Source organism: Oryctolagus cuniculus, chromosome 15 (assembly GCF_051225735.1).
Source record: "Oryctolagus cuniculus isolate XC-2025 breed Fujian yellow rabbit chromosome 15, ASM5122573v1, whole genome shotgun sequence".
NCBI lineage: Eukaryota > Metazoa > Chordata > Mammalia > Lagomorpha > Leporidae > Oryctolagus > Oryctolagus cuniculus.
In genome coordinates, this window is record NC_142881.1 from 83,001,145 (window position 1) to 83,019,584 (window position 18,440).

General features: G+C 44.8%; 1 protein-coding gene across 9 annotated transcripts in view; it reads left to right on the forward strand.

The window, feature by feature from the left end:
- The window catches only part of LOC149122124 (uncharacterized), a 76,191-nt gene that overhangs the window by 19,741 nt on the left and 38,010 nt on the right, over positions 1 to 18,440 (forward strand). For 4 of the 9 annotated variants that reach the window (XR_016221145.1, XR_016221146.1, XR_016221147.1 and 1 more), the window contains 3 exons: positions 2,159 to 2,202; positions 2,875 to 3,108; positions 4,118 to 4,193. Coding sequence is in view for 2 of the 9 variants with exons in the window: in XM_089313681.1 (XP_089169807.1) it covers positions 2,159 to 2,202; positions 2,855 to 3,108; positions 4,118 to 4,182 (363 nt within the window). In the remaining 7 variants the exon portion in view is untranslated. Of the gene's footprint in view, positions 1 to 2,158; positions 2,203 to 2,854; positions 3,109 to 4,117; positions 4,194 to 13,098; positions 13,258 to 18,440 lie in introns of those variants that run through there. The other 5 variants (XR_016221140.1, XR_016221141.1, XR_016221144.1 and 2 more) reach the window with 2 other exon arrangements.

An 18,440-nucleotide genomic window follows, 5' to 3' on the forward strand; every position in this document is an offset into this window, starting at 1 on the left:
AGCTATCTTTCAGAAGATTTTGCCAAACTAAAAATTCTATTGCTTTGATATTTATAAGAATCATTAATTCATTTCATCTTGTTTAAGCTTATAGTTTATAGCTTTCAGGGAAATGTATTATTTCAGATAAAGTGTTAAGTACATAAAGCTCAGCAGAATTTTAGCTCACTGTCTTTCTTAAAAATATTTATTTATTTATTAGCAAGTCAGAGTTACAGAGAGATCTTCCATCTGCTGCTTTACTCACCAGATGGCCACAACGGCCAGGGCTGGACCAGGCTTGAGCCAGGAGCTTCCTCTGGGTCTCCCACGTGGGTGCAGAGGTGCAAGCACTTGGGCCATCTTCCACTGCTTTCCCAGGCCATAGCAGAGAGCTGGATCAGAAGAGGAGCAGCTGGGACCCAAACCATCACCTATATGGGATGCCAGTGTTGCAGGCAGCTTTACCTGCTACACCACAGCACTGGCCCCACTTACTATCCTTCTAATGTATATGTGGTGTGTGGCACCTCCATAATTTGTCTTCTTTTTTTCTTTATCATTGCAATAAAGATATATCAGTTTTGCTGACGCAGTTTTTGTGTTCACTAGTTTTTTGTTTTGTTTTCAATTTTAATCTGTTTCACTCTTTGACTTATTAGTTGCTCCCTTATGCTTGGCTTAGTTTATTTTGCTGTTCTTTGTTATTTTTTTAAACTAAAAATTATTGTTGAATAGATATCTTTCTTCTCTTCTAATAAATGCCTTTATTGCTATGAATTTTACTCCAAATACTGCTTAAGTTGCATCTGTATAACTCTGATACATCTGCATTTTAAATTTTTTAAAGTTATATCCTTTTCTAATTTATCTTGAGACTTCCTCTTTGACTTAGGGATTTAGAAGTGTATCGTGGGGCCAGCACTGTGGCCTAGCATGTAAGGCTGCCACCTGCAATGCCAGCATCCTATATGGGCACCGCTTTGAGTCCCGATTGCTCCTTTTCGTATCCAGCTTTCTGGCCTGGGAAAACAGTAAAGATGGGCTACGTCCTTGGGCCCCTGCACCGCATGGGAGACCTGGCTCCTGGCTTCAGATTGGCTCAGCTCTGGCTGTTGCTGCCAATAGGGGAGTGAACCAGCAGATGGAAGACCTCTCTCTCTCTCTCTCTCTCTCTCTCTCTCTCTCTGCCTCTCCTTCTCTCTCTATGTAGCTCTGCCTTTCAAATAAAATAAATAAATCTTTTAAAAAAAGGAAGTGTGTTGTTTTACTCCAAGATTGGAAGTTTTCCAGCTATCTTTGTAGTATTAATTTATAAATTAAATAAATTTACATCTAATAACATTCTTTATAGCATTTAGTTTCTTTAAAAAACTTTGAAAGTCTGTTTTATGATGAAGAAATGGGCTACATTGGTGAATTTCCTTACGGACTTAAAAAATGGGTCTTCTGTTATTTTTGGGTGCAGTATTCTAAAAACATCAATTATACCCATTTGATTGAAAGTTTGATGCAATTCTTCAATATCCTTAACTGATTGTCTTCTAGTCCTATCTGTTACTAACTGATGCGTCAACAATTACAAATAAAATTGTAAATATTTCTATTTCTCTTTCAATTTTCGTCAACTTTGCATAGTGAAGTTATGTTGCTATGTAATATGCATGTAGAATCATTTTATTGTTTTTTTTTTAATTGCACCTTTGGGCAACATGCCATGACCCTTCTAACTCCTTCTAATTTTCTCTGCTCCAAATTGTACTTTCTCTAGTATTAATACAGTCGTTCAAATTTTTTGGATTAATGTTGCACAGGATGTATTTATTTACCCCTTTTACTACTTTATCTATTTCAATGTATTTGAAGTAAGTTTGTCATAGACAGCATCAGGAGGGGTCATTTAAAATAAAATCCTTTCTGAAAATTTCTCTCCTTCACTTGCTGTGTTTAGGCCAGCTGCATTCAACATACTCATTGATAGTTTTGGATTTAGCCCAATTTCATCATCTGTTTTTTGACATTGAACTCCTTTATTTCAGTTTCTCCTTTCTTGCTGTCAGGTGACTTGCATGGTTTTTCATTCCATTTTAATTTATCAGTTGTGATGTATACATTATCTGTTTCTATAGATTGTTAGTGACTGCCCTCAGAATTATAACACACACTTTCTTTTTCATAGGCTCGTAACAGTTTTGCCGTATCAGGGAGAAATTTTACCATCAGGTAGGTCCTTTCTTTTCTCTTCTATGTCATAGTTTTCTTACATATTCCACATATCCCAACAATCCACATTAAAAATTCATCAGGTGAATGTTATAATTTTTGGTTCAATCATTGAATCAATTTTGTTTTAAAAGATTTATTTATTTTACTTGAAAGTCACAGTTACACAGAGGGAGAGAAGGAGAGATCAGAGAGAGAGAGAGAGAGAGAGGTCTTCCATCCTTCCATCCCCTGGTTCACTCCCCGAGGACTGCAATGGCCAGAGCTGCCCCAATCTGAAGCCAAGAGCCAGGAGCTTCTTCCAGGTCCCCCATATGGGTGCCGGGGCCCAAGGACTTGAGCCATCTTCTACAGCTTTCCCAGGTCATAGTAGAAAGCTGGTCGGAAGTGGAACAACCGGGTCTCAAACCAGTGCCCATATGGGATGCTGGCCCTGTAGGAGGCAGCTTTATCTGCTATGCCACAGCACCGGCCCTCATTGAATCCATTTTAAAAACCTATTGGGGCTGGCACTGTGGTGCAGTGGGTTAAGTCTCAGAGAACGTGGCGGTGAGACGGTGTCACTAGTCAGGGTTAGGGCCTGGAACTCTTCCTCTCCTGCAGTGGAAGGCTGTGTCTTTAACTGTCAGTGTGATGACATCCGCCTTCCCAGAATGCACCTGTCACATCCAGGTCCAGGATGCGTGCTCGCACCCCAACACATTCGTGGAGCTACTCGGAGGGCGCACCAGCCGGAAGGAGCTGCACCTCCAGCGCGGATGAAGGCTGCCGTTTTCTCTCTTTCTCCGCGGAGCGCTGCACACCGGGAGCCAGGGACCGCTTGTGCGTGCTTTTCCCCGTGCAGAGCCGTCCACCTTGGTGCTTTCCTGCTCTCTATCTCCGACGTGTGCATGGACCAACCAAACCGTAGGTACCATTTTCGTTTTTTTCTCTTTTTCTTGTCCACGGGCAGTTCTTTGGCCCGCTCTTGTTGAGCATTTCTCTGTGCGGGGCAGCCCATCCTGGGCCTGAATGTGTGTGTGTGTTTCCTGGGTGCTACATAACCTCCTTCCTATTTGCACGTGGGGCCGGTCTGCATTTTGTGTTTCTGTCTTGGAAGGAGACAAGAGCCTGCACCAAATTTAATATAATCTGGGTTCTGGTTCGAGTCTCGGCTGCTCCACTTCCTATCCAGCTCCTGCTAGTGCCCCTGGGAAAGCAGCGGAGGATGGCCCCAGTACCTGGGCCACTACACCCACATAGGAGACAGGGGTAGAGACAGGCTCCTGGCTTCGCCCTTGCCCCTGGCCTGGACATTCTGGCCATCTGGGGAGTGAACCAGCAGGTGGAAGACCTTTCTCTCAGTCTCTCCCTCTCTAACCATGACTTTCAAATAAGTAAATAAATAAATCTTCAAAATCATTAATATGTTCATGGCCCACATAGTAGAACTCTGGGAAGTAAGCTCATGAAGAGTGAGGAGACTTTTCCCATCCCGCTCCTCTCCAGAGCCCCTGATGGAGGTTGGGATTCTCTGCCCCTGCTGCTTTGTCTAAAATTTTGGTCCGGAGTGATTTACCCTGTGAGCTCTTTTCTCCGACCAGGCTAGGAAAAGTTTTTGTTTTTGTTTTGAGTTTGTGCAGTGTTTTTTCACTTGTTACGCATATGAACTGATGATCTACAAGCTCCTTAGTGTGCTGGACTAGATGCCAGCGAGGTTATTTTATGTTCATGCCTGGTAACATCTTATTGAAAGTTGGACATTGTATTAAAAACTTATGAAGGCTCAGAATGATAATCTCATTGCCCAGAGATAATTCACTCTATCATAGACCAGGAAAATAGCATGAGGGTCATAACTCAATCTTTTGGGGTGGCCCTGTCTCGAGTCTGCATTTCCTTCCTTAGAAGAGTCTGGCTTCGTCTCCACCCCTAGGCTGTGGACCTCCAGGGATCCCAAGTGAAAATCAGCGACGTTTACCAACGCCTCCTGATGGCTGATTCTCAGAACCGTAAGTTGGCCTCTTACTAAAATGACCAAAACCTGCACTCCTCTTTCCCATTCTTTCTTCCCCTCTACGTCTTAGTCTGTTAACCTAATGTTGTAGTAGGAAAACTGGCATCTGGTCTGCTTGTGTTTTACTGTGACCTGCTGTTCTCCGGGATTTTGGTCCCTCAAGGTCTAGATGCTGGAAACTGGCAGTTAGCCTAGTGGCTCAAATGCCCACATCCCATGTCACGGTATCTAGTTTTGATTGCTGGCTCTGGCTCCTGGCTTCAGCTTCCTTTCAAGGCATACCCAGGGAGGCAGTGATAATGGCTCAAATAATTGTTTTTTTTTTTTTTTCTACTCACAAGGGAGACTTGGATGGAGATACTGGTTCCCAGCTTCATCCTTGGCTGCTGTGGACATTTGGTGAATAAACCAATGGATGGGAGTTCTCCCAGCTCCCTGAAATAAGTAAACATCACCATTGAAAAGATCTGGATGTTTTCATTGGCCCAAACTCCACCTTTTGTTCCCCTGGTTCTGATATGTGGAAAGCTCTGCCTGGGTAATGATCTTCCCTTGGCTTCTGGTCCATTCTCTGGCTGGCTTCTCAGCTCCTTGCTTCAGACCAAAGTGGCTACTGCCAGTGGGAAGCACCTCACACCATTCTCCATGGGACTGTGGCCCTCAACTCCTGGATCTTTCAGTAGCTCCCAAATAACCTGCAACCAGATGCTTTTGTTTCATGCAGTTTTTCTGGTTGTTGTTCTTGGAAATGTTGGTCTTAGTAGAAAGGGAAGACCTGGGACAACTTATGAGAAGTAAAGTTGCAGACAGGTGCTCCTAGCAACTGTGAGATAAACAGAAGTGGTATAAAGAGCCCAGAGGGCAGTGTTGGCCATCCAAGTAATGAGATGACCCCTGGCTATAATTGAGGTTGTGTTTCTCTGTCCATCAGAATTGTTGGCATTCTCTTGTGTCTAGAGATGACACTACTGCCTCCTTTACCCAGAGTCATCCCTGGGAGAGAAAAGGGGGCAGCTTTCTAACAGATCATGTTCGGGTGGCCTCTTGGGCATGGGCTAGTAAGGAATTCTTAGGAAAGGGCCAAGGCAGGGCTTAACCTGTGGCCCAGGGTAGCTCCACTGTCAGTGCTGGAACCTGCTGCTAACAACTCACAAGAGCCTATGGTGTGTTTATGTGTGGTCACTTTAGTACATTGTACGGGCCACGTACACCATGGAGATCCACAGGCACTATAAACCAGGGCTTTGTTTTACGCAGATGCTGGTTGTAAAACTTGAATCAGGGAACGGCCACCCAGGAGGGATGTGTGGCAGTGGGGGTGGGGCCAGATTCAAGCCCTTTGGGTCAATAGATACTGGGGGCTGACTCAATAATGATTGGCTCTGTGTTCATGTGTGTGTGTGTGTGTGTGTGTGTGTTTTATCATTTAGTTCTCACTACACCATGAAATCAGATAGTAGAGACTAGGAGAATTTCTGTTCCCTGCTTCAGTCCACATTGCAACCTGGGTCGCTGTGACCCCCTTCATCTTCATCCTTAACCACAGCACCTGTAGCAGTACAGGGCGGGAGGACTGAGCCCAGGCTAGTTTCCGGTCGCTGAGGGCAGACAGTGCAGTGTGGCAGAGACCAAGGACCCGTGTGGCCCTGAGCACACACTCGGCCCATATAAGAAGTGCAAACAGGATTCTGAGCCCAAGCAGCATGGAGAGAACAGAGGGATTTGAGAAAAATTGTCCTTGGTTGCTTATTGTTCTTGCACCTTGTTGTCATGCCCCTGTCCTGAACAAACCCCACCACCTGTTTTCTCTGTTTCTATACCCAGACGGCACAGCACAGGTGATGAAAACTCGCACAACAGAGCAGATTGCCGCATTCTAAATTCCTGATCACCAATCTCCAAGACAGCAGGGGTCCTACCAGAACTTGTGGGCTGACTTTTCCTTTACTATCCCTAGAAAGTTTTCACACTTTTAATGTGCGGAAGCATGCCTCTTCTCCCTCACTCAGTAATTCTAAAGTCGAACTTTCCTGTTTATTTTGCAGTATCTATAAGTTCACGTAATGGGGTGAGACACAGTACAGAGAGGGTCCCTGGACCCTGTATCCAGTCTCCTGCAGAACCAGCCTCTTTCAGAGTTACAGTACAGTTCCAAAGCCAGGAGACCACAATGGGCACAACCAAGGGAGAGAATGTTTTGGACCTCACAAGACTTCACATCATCCTCGTAGAGCCACACCCATTTCCTCTGACAGGCTCCAGTCTGTCCCACAGCTCCATGACTGAGTCACATCCTGAATGTCATTTGTGTGCAGTCACACAGAGTAGGTGCCCCAGGGAATGGGTTTTATCAGTCAGCATGGGTCTCTGGAGATTCCTATAGGCCACTGTGCGTACACATAGTTCCTGTAGGTCACCGTGTGTACCCATAGTTCCTATAGGTCACTGTGTATTCATAGTTCCTGTAGGTCAGTGTGTGTAACTATAGTTCCTATAGGTCACTGTGCATACCCATAGTTCCTGTAGGTCACTGTGCATACCCATAGTTCCTATAGGTCACTGTGCATACCCATAGTTCCTATAGGTCACTGTGCATACCCATAGTTCCTGTAGGTCACTGTGCATATCCATAGTTCCTATAGGTCACCGTGTGTACCCATAGTTCCTGTAGGTCCCTGTGTGTACCCATAGTTCCTATAGGTCCCTGTGTGTATCCATAGTTCCTATAGGTCACTGTGTATCCATAGTTTCTATATGTCACTGTGCATACCCATAGTTCCTATAGGTCACTGTGTGTACCCATAGTTCCATCCTTTGTATTAACATCCGTGGGATGGATGGTCTGGTATTGCCCACTAAGGTCCATCAGGGTTGATTCCAGTTCTTGCCTATTAAAAATTAAGCTGCTGCAGACATGAAGTATTTTACATGAATGTAGGAATTAATTTTTGAGGGATAAAAACCTCTGGCACTTTAATTTAATTTATTATTAATTTAGTGTTGAGAGACTACCAAGCTGGTTGCCCGTGTAGCTGTACCATTTCATAGTCTCATTAGCAAGGTAGGGTTGATCCAGTTTCTCCACATCCTTGCTAGCATTGCATATTTTAAGTGATTTTTATTTGAGCCAATTTGATAGGTCTATACTGACATCCCAGGGTGGTTTGTACTTGCATTTCCCTCATGGGTAATGACATGGAACATCTTTTCATGGGCATATATGCCGACTGCATACTTCTTAGGTGGAATGTGTGTTTTCTAACTGGATTGCTATTTTACTGTTCAGTTGTGAGAGTCTTTTACATTTTCTAGATACTAGTCCTTTGTCATCTGTGTTGTTTGTAAATACATGTCTTAAAGTATTTACCTCATTCTTTTTTTAAATTTTTTAAAATTTATTTGACGGGTAGAGTTATAGACAGTGAGTGAGACAGACAGAGAGAAAGATCCTCCTTCCGTTGGTTCACTCCCCAAATGGCCACTACGGCCGGCACTGCACCGATCCGAAGCCAGGAGCCAGGTGCTTCCTCCTGGTCTCCCATGCGGGTGCAGGGCCCAAGCACTTAGGCCATCCTCCACTGCACTCCCAGGCCACTGCAGAGAGCTGGACTGGAAGAGGAGCAACAGGGACTGGAACCCGGCACCCATACAGGATGCCGGTGCTGCAGGCAGAGGATTAACCCAGTGAGCCATGGTGCCGGCCCCTACCTCATTCTTTACTGCTTTATAGTTTTCTGGACATTTTGTCATTTTATATTTAAGTTTGTGATTCATTTTGAGCTCCGTTTTAAACAAGCTGTGAGACTTAGGTTGAGTTTAATTGTTTTCCTCTGGGTAGCCTGTTGCTCCAGGACTATTTGTTAAAAATCTTACCTTTATCGCTTCTTGGCCTTTTCACTGAGATCAAGTGTAAAAAGTCTACCTTTCTGCTGTCGACTTGCTCTTCACTTTTGTCAAAATAAGTTGAACATCTTTGCTTTATTTCTTAGTTCCCTATTCTCTTCTCATCGTCTATCCACGTACCCATCTACATACACCACACAGTTTTCTTACTTTAGCTGTTTCTTGAAACCAGATTTATTTATTTATTTGTTTGTTTGTTTGTTTGTTTGTTTTGAAAGATTTATTTGAGAGGCAGAGTTTCAGACAGAGAGGTCCTCCATCTGCTGGTTCACTCCCCAAATGGCCTCAACGGGTGGAGCTGGGCTGATCAGAAGGCAGAAGCCAGGAGCTTCCTCTGGGTCTCCCATGTGGGTGTAGGGACCCAAACACCTGGGATATCTTCTACTGCTTTCCTAGGTCATCAGCAGGGAGCTGGGTCAGAAGTGGAGCAGCTGAGACTCGAACTGGTGCCCATACGGGATGTGGGCACTGCATCCTGAACCAGGCTGCATTAGGAAGCTGGACTGGAGGTGCAGGTGGCAGAACGCAAGCCTGCCCTCTTATATGGGGTGGCTGTGTCCCTAGTGTGCCTTAACCCACTGTGCGATAAACGTGCCCTGGATTATGAAATCCTCTGTGTGGTTGACCTCTCTGCTCTGGTCGGAAAAGGTGTAGATGCTGCCTGGTTACTGCTACATAAGGGGTAGAGGTGCACATTCCCTGCTCAGCCTCCATTGAGATCCAAAATTGGTGAATTCTTTGTTACTTGTGCTTGGACATGGAAGTTCCAGCTCCTCCCTGGGTCCTAACGGACACCACGATGTGGGGCAGGGGGAGGGGGGTTGCTCATTACCCCTGATGGGTAGTCATAAAAGTCTGGTTTCCCACCACGATGCCTCTGACGCTGCCCTGGCAGTTATGGATGGAGAGGGCTGATTTTCATCCTTCCCTTCTCTGTGAGCGCCCTAGTTGGAGACAAGCCTCACTTGAGTGCCACAAAGGTGGACGTCTAAGCTTGCCTCTTGGTTTTTGTTGGTGCAGGTGAGGGTGGGCCATGGTCCTTTCTCTGTAATTTTTGCCGTAGTGAAACAGTTATTATTACCAGTTTTCTGTCTTGCAAGACTGCATGTTTCCTAGTACTTTGGATACAGAGAATAGGACTCTGCTGGAGGGGCTGCTCTGTGCCCCTTGGTGTTGCCCAGTTGTGTGCTTCTTCAGCTCCGAGTCCAGGATATTAAAGAGAAATAGAAAACCTGGGGGGTTCATCTGACATGTGTTCCTCACAGCCTAAGGTCCAGCCAGTCTCCTTCCATCTCTCCACCTTCCAGAGTCTTCTATTTTCCCTATGTGATATCCAGGGCTCCAAGTTGTCATTGGGGGGCGGGAAGGCACATCTGCTCTGCCATGTAGAAGCCGAAGTCCTGGCTCAAGTCGTTTTATTCCAGATCCATTACACAGAAATAAACCACATTGAAATTATAGCTTCTGTATAATTTGCTTGTCTTCCCAGATCTGCCAGTGACTTGCATCTGCATTCTCTCTCTGTGTGTGTGTGTGTGTGTGTGTGTGTGTGTGTCTCAATTTCCTTGCAGTATGGGAGACGTCTCTCGCAGGAGCTAAAGCCACAGCTCATATTGAATAATAGATTCTATTCAGTTCTGCTTCCCTGGGAGCATTGGAACACATTAATTATATGTACTCTCTCTTATCCATAGCTTCATCCTGTTAACTAGATTTTCCCATTGGCTTTTAAAATTGTGTTCAAGCTCTTCCATTAAGTACAAGTCAAATCCTAGCCACAAATTCCTTCTAGCAATTGCGGTGTCTCCCTGCTTCGTTCGTTGAACTTCTCAAAATGTTCTCATTTGTTCATCCCCCATTCATTCCTCAACTACTCCAGTGTGGTTTTGGTTCCCATAATTTCACATCCAGTTAACTCTGCTGAAGAGAGATATTTCTTAGTGCCCTCTTTCTTCTATTAAATGTTAAAAATGTAGATTTTCCATCTGCTGGTTCACTTTCCTAAATATCTACAACAGCCAGGGCTGGGGCTGGGTCAGGCCAAGTCCAGGATCCAGGGACTCCCTCTGGGTCTCCCTTGCGGGGGGTAGCAGGGGCTCAAGTACATGACCCATCATGTGCCACATCCCAGGGTGTGGGTGTGTGTTAGCAGGGAGCTGGGTGGGACGTGGAATCGTCAGACTTGCAGCAGGCACTCGGATACGGCACACAGGAGCCTGAAGAAGTGCCTTGACCCGCCCATCGAACGCCCACCTGCTCTGCTTCTCAAACTCTCAGCAACATCTTTGGTATAATGGTCACTCGTGGTTCTCGAAGCACTCTTCCCTTGGCTTCCACACGACAGCATTTTCCTGGCGTTTCCTCTACTTCTCTGGACACGTCTTCTCTGTTTATTCTCTGAACTCCTTCTTTCTACGCAGCAAGCGGACGTTGGCGTTCTCAGAATTCAATCACAGGCTCTCATTTCTCAACTCACTCAGATTTTTCTTCCTGGACATTCTCTTCCACAACATGACTTTTGGTTATCATCAATAGGCAGACAGCATACATCTCTCCTCTGAGTTTCAGACTTGCAATACATATCTCCTCTTAGAAGCCTGCAAGTCCCTGCAAACCAATCTGTCCAGAACTGAGATCAAAATCTCCTGAGAGCAGACCTCCACCCTCTTCTCCATCACATACCCTTCCCCTGCTCTCTGAGTCAGTGAATGGCCGCATCACCCACTGAATTACAAGAGGAGGAATCTGTGTGGGGATCTGATTCGAGGTCCTCCTCTCCATTGTCTCCCGTGGTCAACACATCAGCACACGGCTGACTTTATCTTCTAAATAACTTACCGTCCTGTTGCCTTGTCTCTCGTCCAAGCACACTGACTCAAGAGATCATCCCCCTCTCCTACCATGGACATTGGCATAGCTGCCTCAGCCTCCCCTGCACCTGCCCTTGCTCCTCGCCAAGCTGGCTGCCACTCTGCAGCCAAAATATTTTTTTTTTTTCAGAATTCAGATCTCTCTCTCTCCCCTCTTTCCCTCTCTTTCTGCCTTGCCAATATTCTTAAAAAAGAGGCAGTTCCTTTTGTATTTGGCTCTAAATTCCCAGTCTCATTTTGTACAATTTCACTGCAGTTTCTGCTTCAGCCACTCTGGCCTTTCAGTGACCATGATGCCCCGTGATACTCCTGCTCCAGGGCAGGGTTCTCTGTGAGACCCGAGTCTCAAACCGGTGCCCATATGGGATGCTGGCACTGCAGGTGGCAAGTTTACCTGCTATGCCACAGCTCCAGCCCCCATTGAATCCATTTTATAAACCTCTTGGGGCCGGCACTGTGGTGCAATGGGTTAAGTCTCTGCCTGAGGCGCTGGCATCCCATATGGGTGCCAGTTTGAGTCCTGGCTGCTCCACTTCCGGTCCAGCTCTCTGCTGTGTCCTGGGAAAGCAGAAGATGACCCAGGTGCCTTGGCCCCTGCACCCGTGTGGGAGACCTGGAAGAAGCTCCTGGCTCCTGGCTTCAGATCAGTACAGCTCTGGCTATTGTGGCCATTTGAGGAGTTAACCAGAGGATGGAAGACCTTCCTCTCTGTCTCTTCATCTCACTGTCTGTAACTCTAACTCTCAAATAAATAAATAAATCTTGTAAAATAAAAACCTGTTATATTTGTCAGTTGTCTATTCCTAGAATTCTAGTGGCCTGAATTCTTCATTGTGGTCACGCAGATCACCAAAACTCTGTTCATCTTTTCCTCCCACTCTTTTTTTTTCTTTTCTTTTCTCTCTGTTATCATTCTCTGCTTCATCCAACGAATTTTACATTTTGGTTGTTAATTTTTTTTCAGTTCCAAAACTCCTATTTGATTCTTCCTACACATTCTTATTTGCTAGCCTTCTGATTTGTCATTTTTTTTCAAGAGTGTTTACTATTGCTTGTTGGGCCATTTGCACAATAGCTGTGCCACTGTCTCTACCAAGTCATTTTAACATCTGTGTTATCTTGGCGTCTGTGCCTGTTAATAATAGTCTTTTCCCACTCAGGTTGAGAGTTTCCTGATTCTCCAGTGCTGCATAATCCAGGATTGTTTCCTGAATATTACAAATATTATATTTTGTACTCTGGGTCGTTTTTAAAGGCGGATAACCAGGCTGCATTTCTACCACAAGCTTCAACTCATTTTCTTTGGACTGTGATTCAGATTTAGCCCACATGTGTGCCACCTTGTGGTCAGTCTGAGACTTGGGCAATGATTCGTTGGTTGATTTAGTTCTAAATCTCTTGTACACTCAGCAGAATCAGATCCCTTCATGGCCAGCTTGAAGGTGAGTCCATGAGTTGTTGAATAATTTTATGGAGTTTCTTTTCTTCCTATTTGCTCAATTCATGGTCTGTCAGATACAGTATATACATTTTTAAATTCATTTATTTTATTTATTTGTGAGAGAGGGAGGGAGAGAGAGAGGAGAGAAACAGGCAGACACAGAGAAAAAGCTCCCGTCTGCTGCTTCACTCCCCAAATGTCCACAGCAGCCAGGGCTGTGCCAGCCTGAAGCTGGGGCTGGGAACCCCATCCAGGTCAGCCGCATCGGTGGCAGGGACCCAGCTGCTTTGAGCCACCACCCGCTCCCTTCAGGATGGACATCAGCAAGGAACTGGCATTGGAGTAGAACTTGCACTCAGACCCAGGCACTCTGACTAGGGGTGTGGACATCCCAAGCAGCATCTTCACCTTTGTACCAATAGTGCACTTCCGTTTTGCATTTTTAAAACTTTTTAAAATTTTGAGCTAATTTAAAACCCACTAAAGAGGCAAAAATCACATAGGAATTTTACATGTGTGCCTCACACAGCTTTTCCCAGCAACACCTTATATCCCTGAGCGTATTTTCGAAGTCAGGAAATTGGCAGTGGTACAATACTATTGGTTAAACTGTGGCACTTGTTTGGTTTTCATCAGTTTTTGTTGTTGCTGCTGCTGGTATGTAATACTGTGGGGTTTCTCCACAGGTGTAAATCAGTGTTGAGACCTCCACAATCAAGACACAAAACTCTCCATCACTGCAAAGGAACTCGTTCAATCAACCTCTGTATAATGACACCTTCCCCCTGACCCTAACTCTGGCAACCACTGGTCTGTTCTCCATCATTAAAATTTTGTCATTTCAAGTTTGTTCTAAAATTGGAATTGCACAGTAGATCCATTAGTTTTGAACAGAACCCAGTTTTTGGCCCCATGCGTTTTGTTGTTGTATGGCATTCAGACACCTAGCCAACATGCCTTTGCTGGAACAAAACTGTGAAATGCTGTCCCTCCCCTCCAGTTCTTTGAACAAATGCAAACTTTTTTTTTTTTATTTGACAGAGTTAGACAGTGAGAGAGACAGAGAGAAAGGTCTTCCTTCCGTTGGTTCACCCCCCAAATGGCCACCACGGCCGGCACACTGTGCCGATCCGAAGCCAGGAGCCAGGTGCTTCCTCCCGGTCTCCCATGCAGGTGCAGGGGCCCAAGCACTTGGGCCATCCTCCGCAGCCCTCCTGGATCATAGCAGAGAGCTGGACTGGAAGAGGAGCAACTGGGACTAGAACCCGGCGCCCATATGGAATGCTGGCACTGTAGGCAGAGGATTAACCAAGTGAGCCATGGTGCTGGCCAGCAAATGCATACATTTTAAAAAGAGGCATTATACATACATTTAAATAATGTATACATTATGCATGCATTTAAAAAGAGCCAGGGTGGCATGGGGTGGTATGACTCCTTCAGTTAGGAAAACTCAACTCTGAATTTCAGATCTTCTGAAATGAGATGCTGTAGTTGTGAGAGAGGCTGGGGGCTGATAACAGGAGGTCAAAGGAACTTTACATTCATTGATTATCTGTGTGTGCCAGCACTGATCTGGGCCTTGAGGACTAGCAGACTGGACTTTACAGTGTGGTGTAAGAAACACAGAAGGCTAGCATTGTGGCACCGGGGTTTAAACCACCTTCTGCAGTGCCAGTATCCCATAAGGGCACCGGTTCGAGTCCCGGCTGCTTCACCTCCTATCCAGCTCCCTGCTAGTGTGCCTGGAAAGGCAGAGGGGATGGCCCAAACGCTTGCACCCCTGCACCCATGTGGGAGACCCTGAAGAAGCCCCTGGCTCCTGGCTTCAGCCTGGCTCAGCCCTGGCTGTCTTGGCTGTTTAGGGAGTGAACCAGCAGATGGACTCTCTCTCTCTGTCGTTCCCCCTCTATCTGTAATTCTGAGTTTCAAATAAATAAGTAAATCTTTTTTTAAAAAATTATTTGAGTTATACAGATTTTGTGTATTTCCTAGATACAGATTTAGGAACGTAGTGACACTGCGCCCCCTACCTTCCTCTTGCCTGTGCTCCAACCCTTCCTTCTCACATTCCCACTCTTAATTTTTACAAAGATCTATTTTCAGTTTACTTAATTATTAAACAAAGAAACATTGGTGTCTTTTAAATTTTTTTAAAAGATTTATTTGTTTACTTGAAGGCCAGAAGGCCAGAGTTACAGAGAAGGAGAGAGAGAGAGAGTTTTACATCCACTGGTTCACTCCCCAGATGGCCGCAACAGCCAGAGCTGCCCCAGTGTGTAGCAAGGAACCAGGAGCTTCTTCTGGGTCTCCCACGTGGGCGCAGGGGCACAAGGATTTGGACCACAGCAGAGAGCTGGATCGGAAGTGGAGCAGCTGGGACTTCAACTGGCGCCCATTTGGGATGCTGGTACTGCAGGCAGTGGCTTTACCCACTACACCATAGCACCGGCTCCATAATGTTTTTTTTTTTTTTTTTTTTTTTTTTAATTAGGAAACAAAAAGAATTCAGAAGGAGCAAATCAGAGCTATTTTCCACTGAACCTCTCACAAAATCGCCTTCTTTGATGAGAGGCATGAGTAGGAGCTTTGTCATCGTGGAAGATTCTCTTGTAAAGCTTCCTGGGCATTTTTCTGCTAAGCTTTTGGGTGACTTTCTCGAAACAGCCTCGTAAGAAGCAGATGTCACCCCGCTTTATTCCCCAAAAAGTCAACAGCACAGTGCCTTGAGCACCTCCAATACTGTTGCCATGATCTTTGCTTTTGATCAGTCCACTTGTTTTTCTGAATTTCATGTTTTTAATATTTACTTTTTAGCCTTCTTTCTATAGGAAGTAATGTTCCATTGGTGCAGAATTACTTTGAGTTATATAATGTATTCAAGTGTCTATGTATTTTAAATATCATATTTATGTTCTTAGATTTAATCTTTTCAACATTTTTCCATGTTCACTTCGCATGTAGAGATCATACACATGCCTACTATTTTTCTTGAAAACAAGGATCACATGATGTAGGATTCATAACAGTTGTCACAAGTGAGGAAATAATGGTCTATTATTTCTTTTTTTTTTTTTTTTAATGTATTAAGTTGTTCATTAACAGTCAGGGCTATGCTGATCAAGTCACCGTTTCCCATAGTGTCCCTTTCACTTCAACAAGTTTCCATTTTGGTGTTCAGTCAGTTGTCACCGATCAGGGAGAACATATGGTATTTGTCCCTTTGGGACTGGCTTATTTCACTCAGCATGATGTGTTCCAGATTCCTCCATTTTGTTGCAAATGACTGGATTTCGTTGTTTCTTACTGCAGTATAGTATTCTAAAGAGTACATATCCCATAATTTCTTTATCCAGTCTACCGTTGATGGGCATTTAGGTTGGTTCCAGGTCTTAGCTATTGTGAATTGTGCTGCAATAAACATTAGGCTGCAGACTGCTTTTTTGTTTGCCAATTTAAATTCCTTTGGGTAAATTCCAAGTAGTGGGATGGCTGGGTCGAACGGTAGGGTTATCTTCAGGTTTCTGAGGAATCTCCAGACTGATTTCCAGAAACTCCACAAAAACAAAACCAACAACCCAATTAAGAGATGGGCCAAGGACCTCAATAGACATTTTTCAAAAGAGGACATCCAAATGGCCAACAGGCACATGAAAAAATGTTCAAGGTCACTAGCAATCAGGGAAATGCAAATCAAAACCACAATGAGGTTCCACCTCACCCCGGTTAGAATGGCTCACATTCAGAAATCTACCAACAACAGATGCTGGCGAGGATGTGGGGAAAAAGGGACACTAAGCCACTGTTGGTGGGAATGCAAACTGGTTAAGCCACTATGGAAATCAGTCTGGAGATTCCTTATTTCTTTTTTTAAAAAGATTTATTTATTTACTTGAAATACGGAGAGGCAAAGAGAGAGAGAGAGAGAGAGAGAGAGAGAGAGAGAGAGAAATCTTCTATCTGCAGGTTTACTCCCCAGATGGCCACAATGGCTGAAGCTGTGCTGATCCAAAGCCAGGAGCCAGGAGCTTCCTCCAGGTCTCCCATTGGGTGCAGGGGCCCAAGGACTTAAGTCATCTTCTGCTGCTTTCCCAGGACATAGCAGAGAGCTGGATCAGAAGTGGAGCAGCTGGGACTCAGACCAGCTGGCACTGCAGGTGGCGTGTTTAAATGCTGCACCACAGCTCCAGCCCCAGTAATGGTATATTATTAAATTGTAGAGGTTGAATTCAATGGAGATAATATTTATAACTATGGACCAAACAATATGATACCCAGTTTTAATTGTTTCTTTCTCCTATGTGTGTGTGTGTGTGTGTGTGTGTGTGTGTGTGTGTATTAACCTCTACATAGGAGAGGAAACGTGATATTTGTCTTTCTGCATCTGCATTATTTCCTTAACATAATGATCTCCAGTTCCACCCAGAAGTCGGCATATGAAAGAGACTCTTGCACTCCCATGTTAATTGCAGATCAGTTCACAATAGCAAAGAAATGGACTCAACCAAGATGTCCATCAGCTGATGACTGGAAATAGAAAACGTGGTCATATGCAAGGTGGACTGTTAGATGCAGAACACAGTGGTTTCTTTGGCTTTGACTGGACCACATCCACCTCTTGGTAGCCACTTCTCTAGCTGTGCTTTGTCTTCAGAGTCCTTCAGGTAATAAAGCCAGGTTTCATCTCCTGTTAAAACTCTTCAAAGAAATGCTTCAGAATCTTGGTGTCGCTTATTTAAAGTTTCCACTGAAAGTTCCGCTTTTGTCTGCAGCCGAGTTGGATGCCACATTCTGGCACCTGTTGAGTGGAAAGTTTGCTGCACTGTCTTTTTGGGGCCAGAGCTGTTTAAGCTGAACGAGTTGAGGTGTTTGCAGTGGTGGCTGCTGGTTCTGCTGTCAGTTGTGAGTCTTCGTCAAGTAGGGCTTGAATAAGTTTAATTGCTTCCTTGCAGATTGATGTGTGTAGTCTTCTGCTGTGGGCTTATCTTCAACATCCTCTTGTCCCTTTTTGAAATAATTTACCATTTGTAAATTGCTAATTCCACTGGAGCATTGTCTTAATTTCACCATTCTCCCCAACCTTCATAAACTTGGCATTTGTTCTTGCCTCAATTTTAGCAGAATCCATGCTGCTCTGATTCGGTGCCTGATTCAAATGTTTGATCTTTCCTAGGGCCTCAAACTAGGTTGTACTCAGGCACAGTATAATAAGTTAGTATGAATTTATTTTGGTGCAAATAAATTTTGCAGCTTAGGCACAGTTTTTTTTTAGAAACTTACTTTCCATGAAAATTTTGAAGACCCCTTGAATATCTCACTAGAGACCACTGGGCAGTTACTTAAGTCCGTGCCTCAGTCGGCTTCCCTTGAATTGCATCACTGGTAGTCCCTATGGAGTGTGTGCTGGCTGGGGGGTCCTCCTTGCTGGTTCTGCTGCTCACTGCCTATACGGACTGCTTTCTCCAAGTTCATGGCCCTGGGGGTGCATAGCACAGAAAAGAAACAGAACAGGAGAGCTGCCTCTAGCTGTTCCTGCCTCCTAGGCTTGCCTCTCTCTGAGGTGGTAAGGGGCACATACTCCAGCCTCATGAGGACAGTTGTGCTTCATTTCTGGGCATGGGGCCTTTCTTTACCCTTCTCCCTCTGGTGTGAGACTCCCTTCTCTTGGAGTCTGAAAATCCCAGGCAGCCAAGATGTTCTCAACTCACTCTAACTAATGCCGTATCAGCCATGTGATGCCCCTGTGGAGATGCAGGCGTGCCTCTTTATTTTCCCCTCAGTGACAATAAGGTGTAGCTTGTAAATCTCTCAAGTTGATTTTTCACTTTTGATTGCAACCCAGGGCTGATGAAAATTTTCTGCATGTTTATGACCCATCAGTCCTTCTAATGGAGAGAAAGGCATTCGACCCCTGTGCTCAAGTCAGCAGCCTACTCAAAGTCCTATGCATGACAGAATTTTGTTATGCATTTTAAATGATATGGAGCTCATATACACCCTAGATAAAACTTGATGTCTCTGGTTAAGT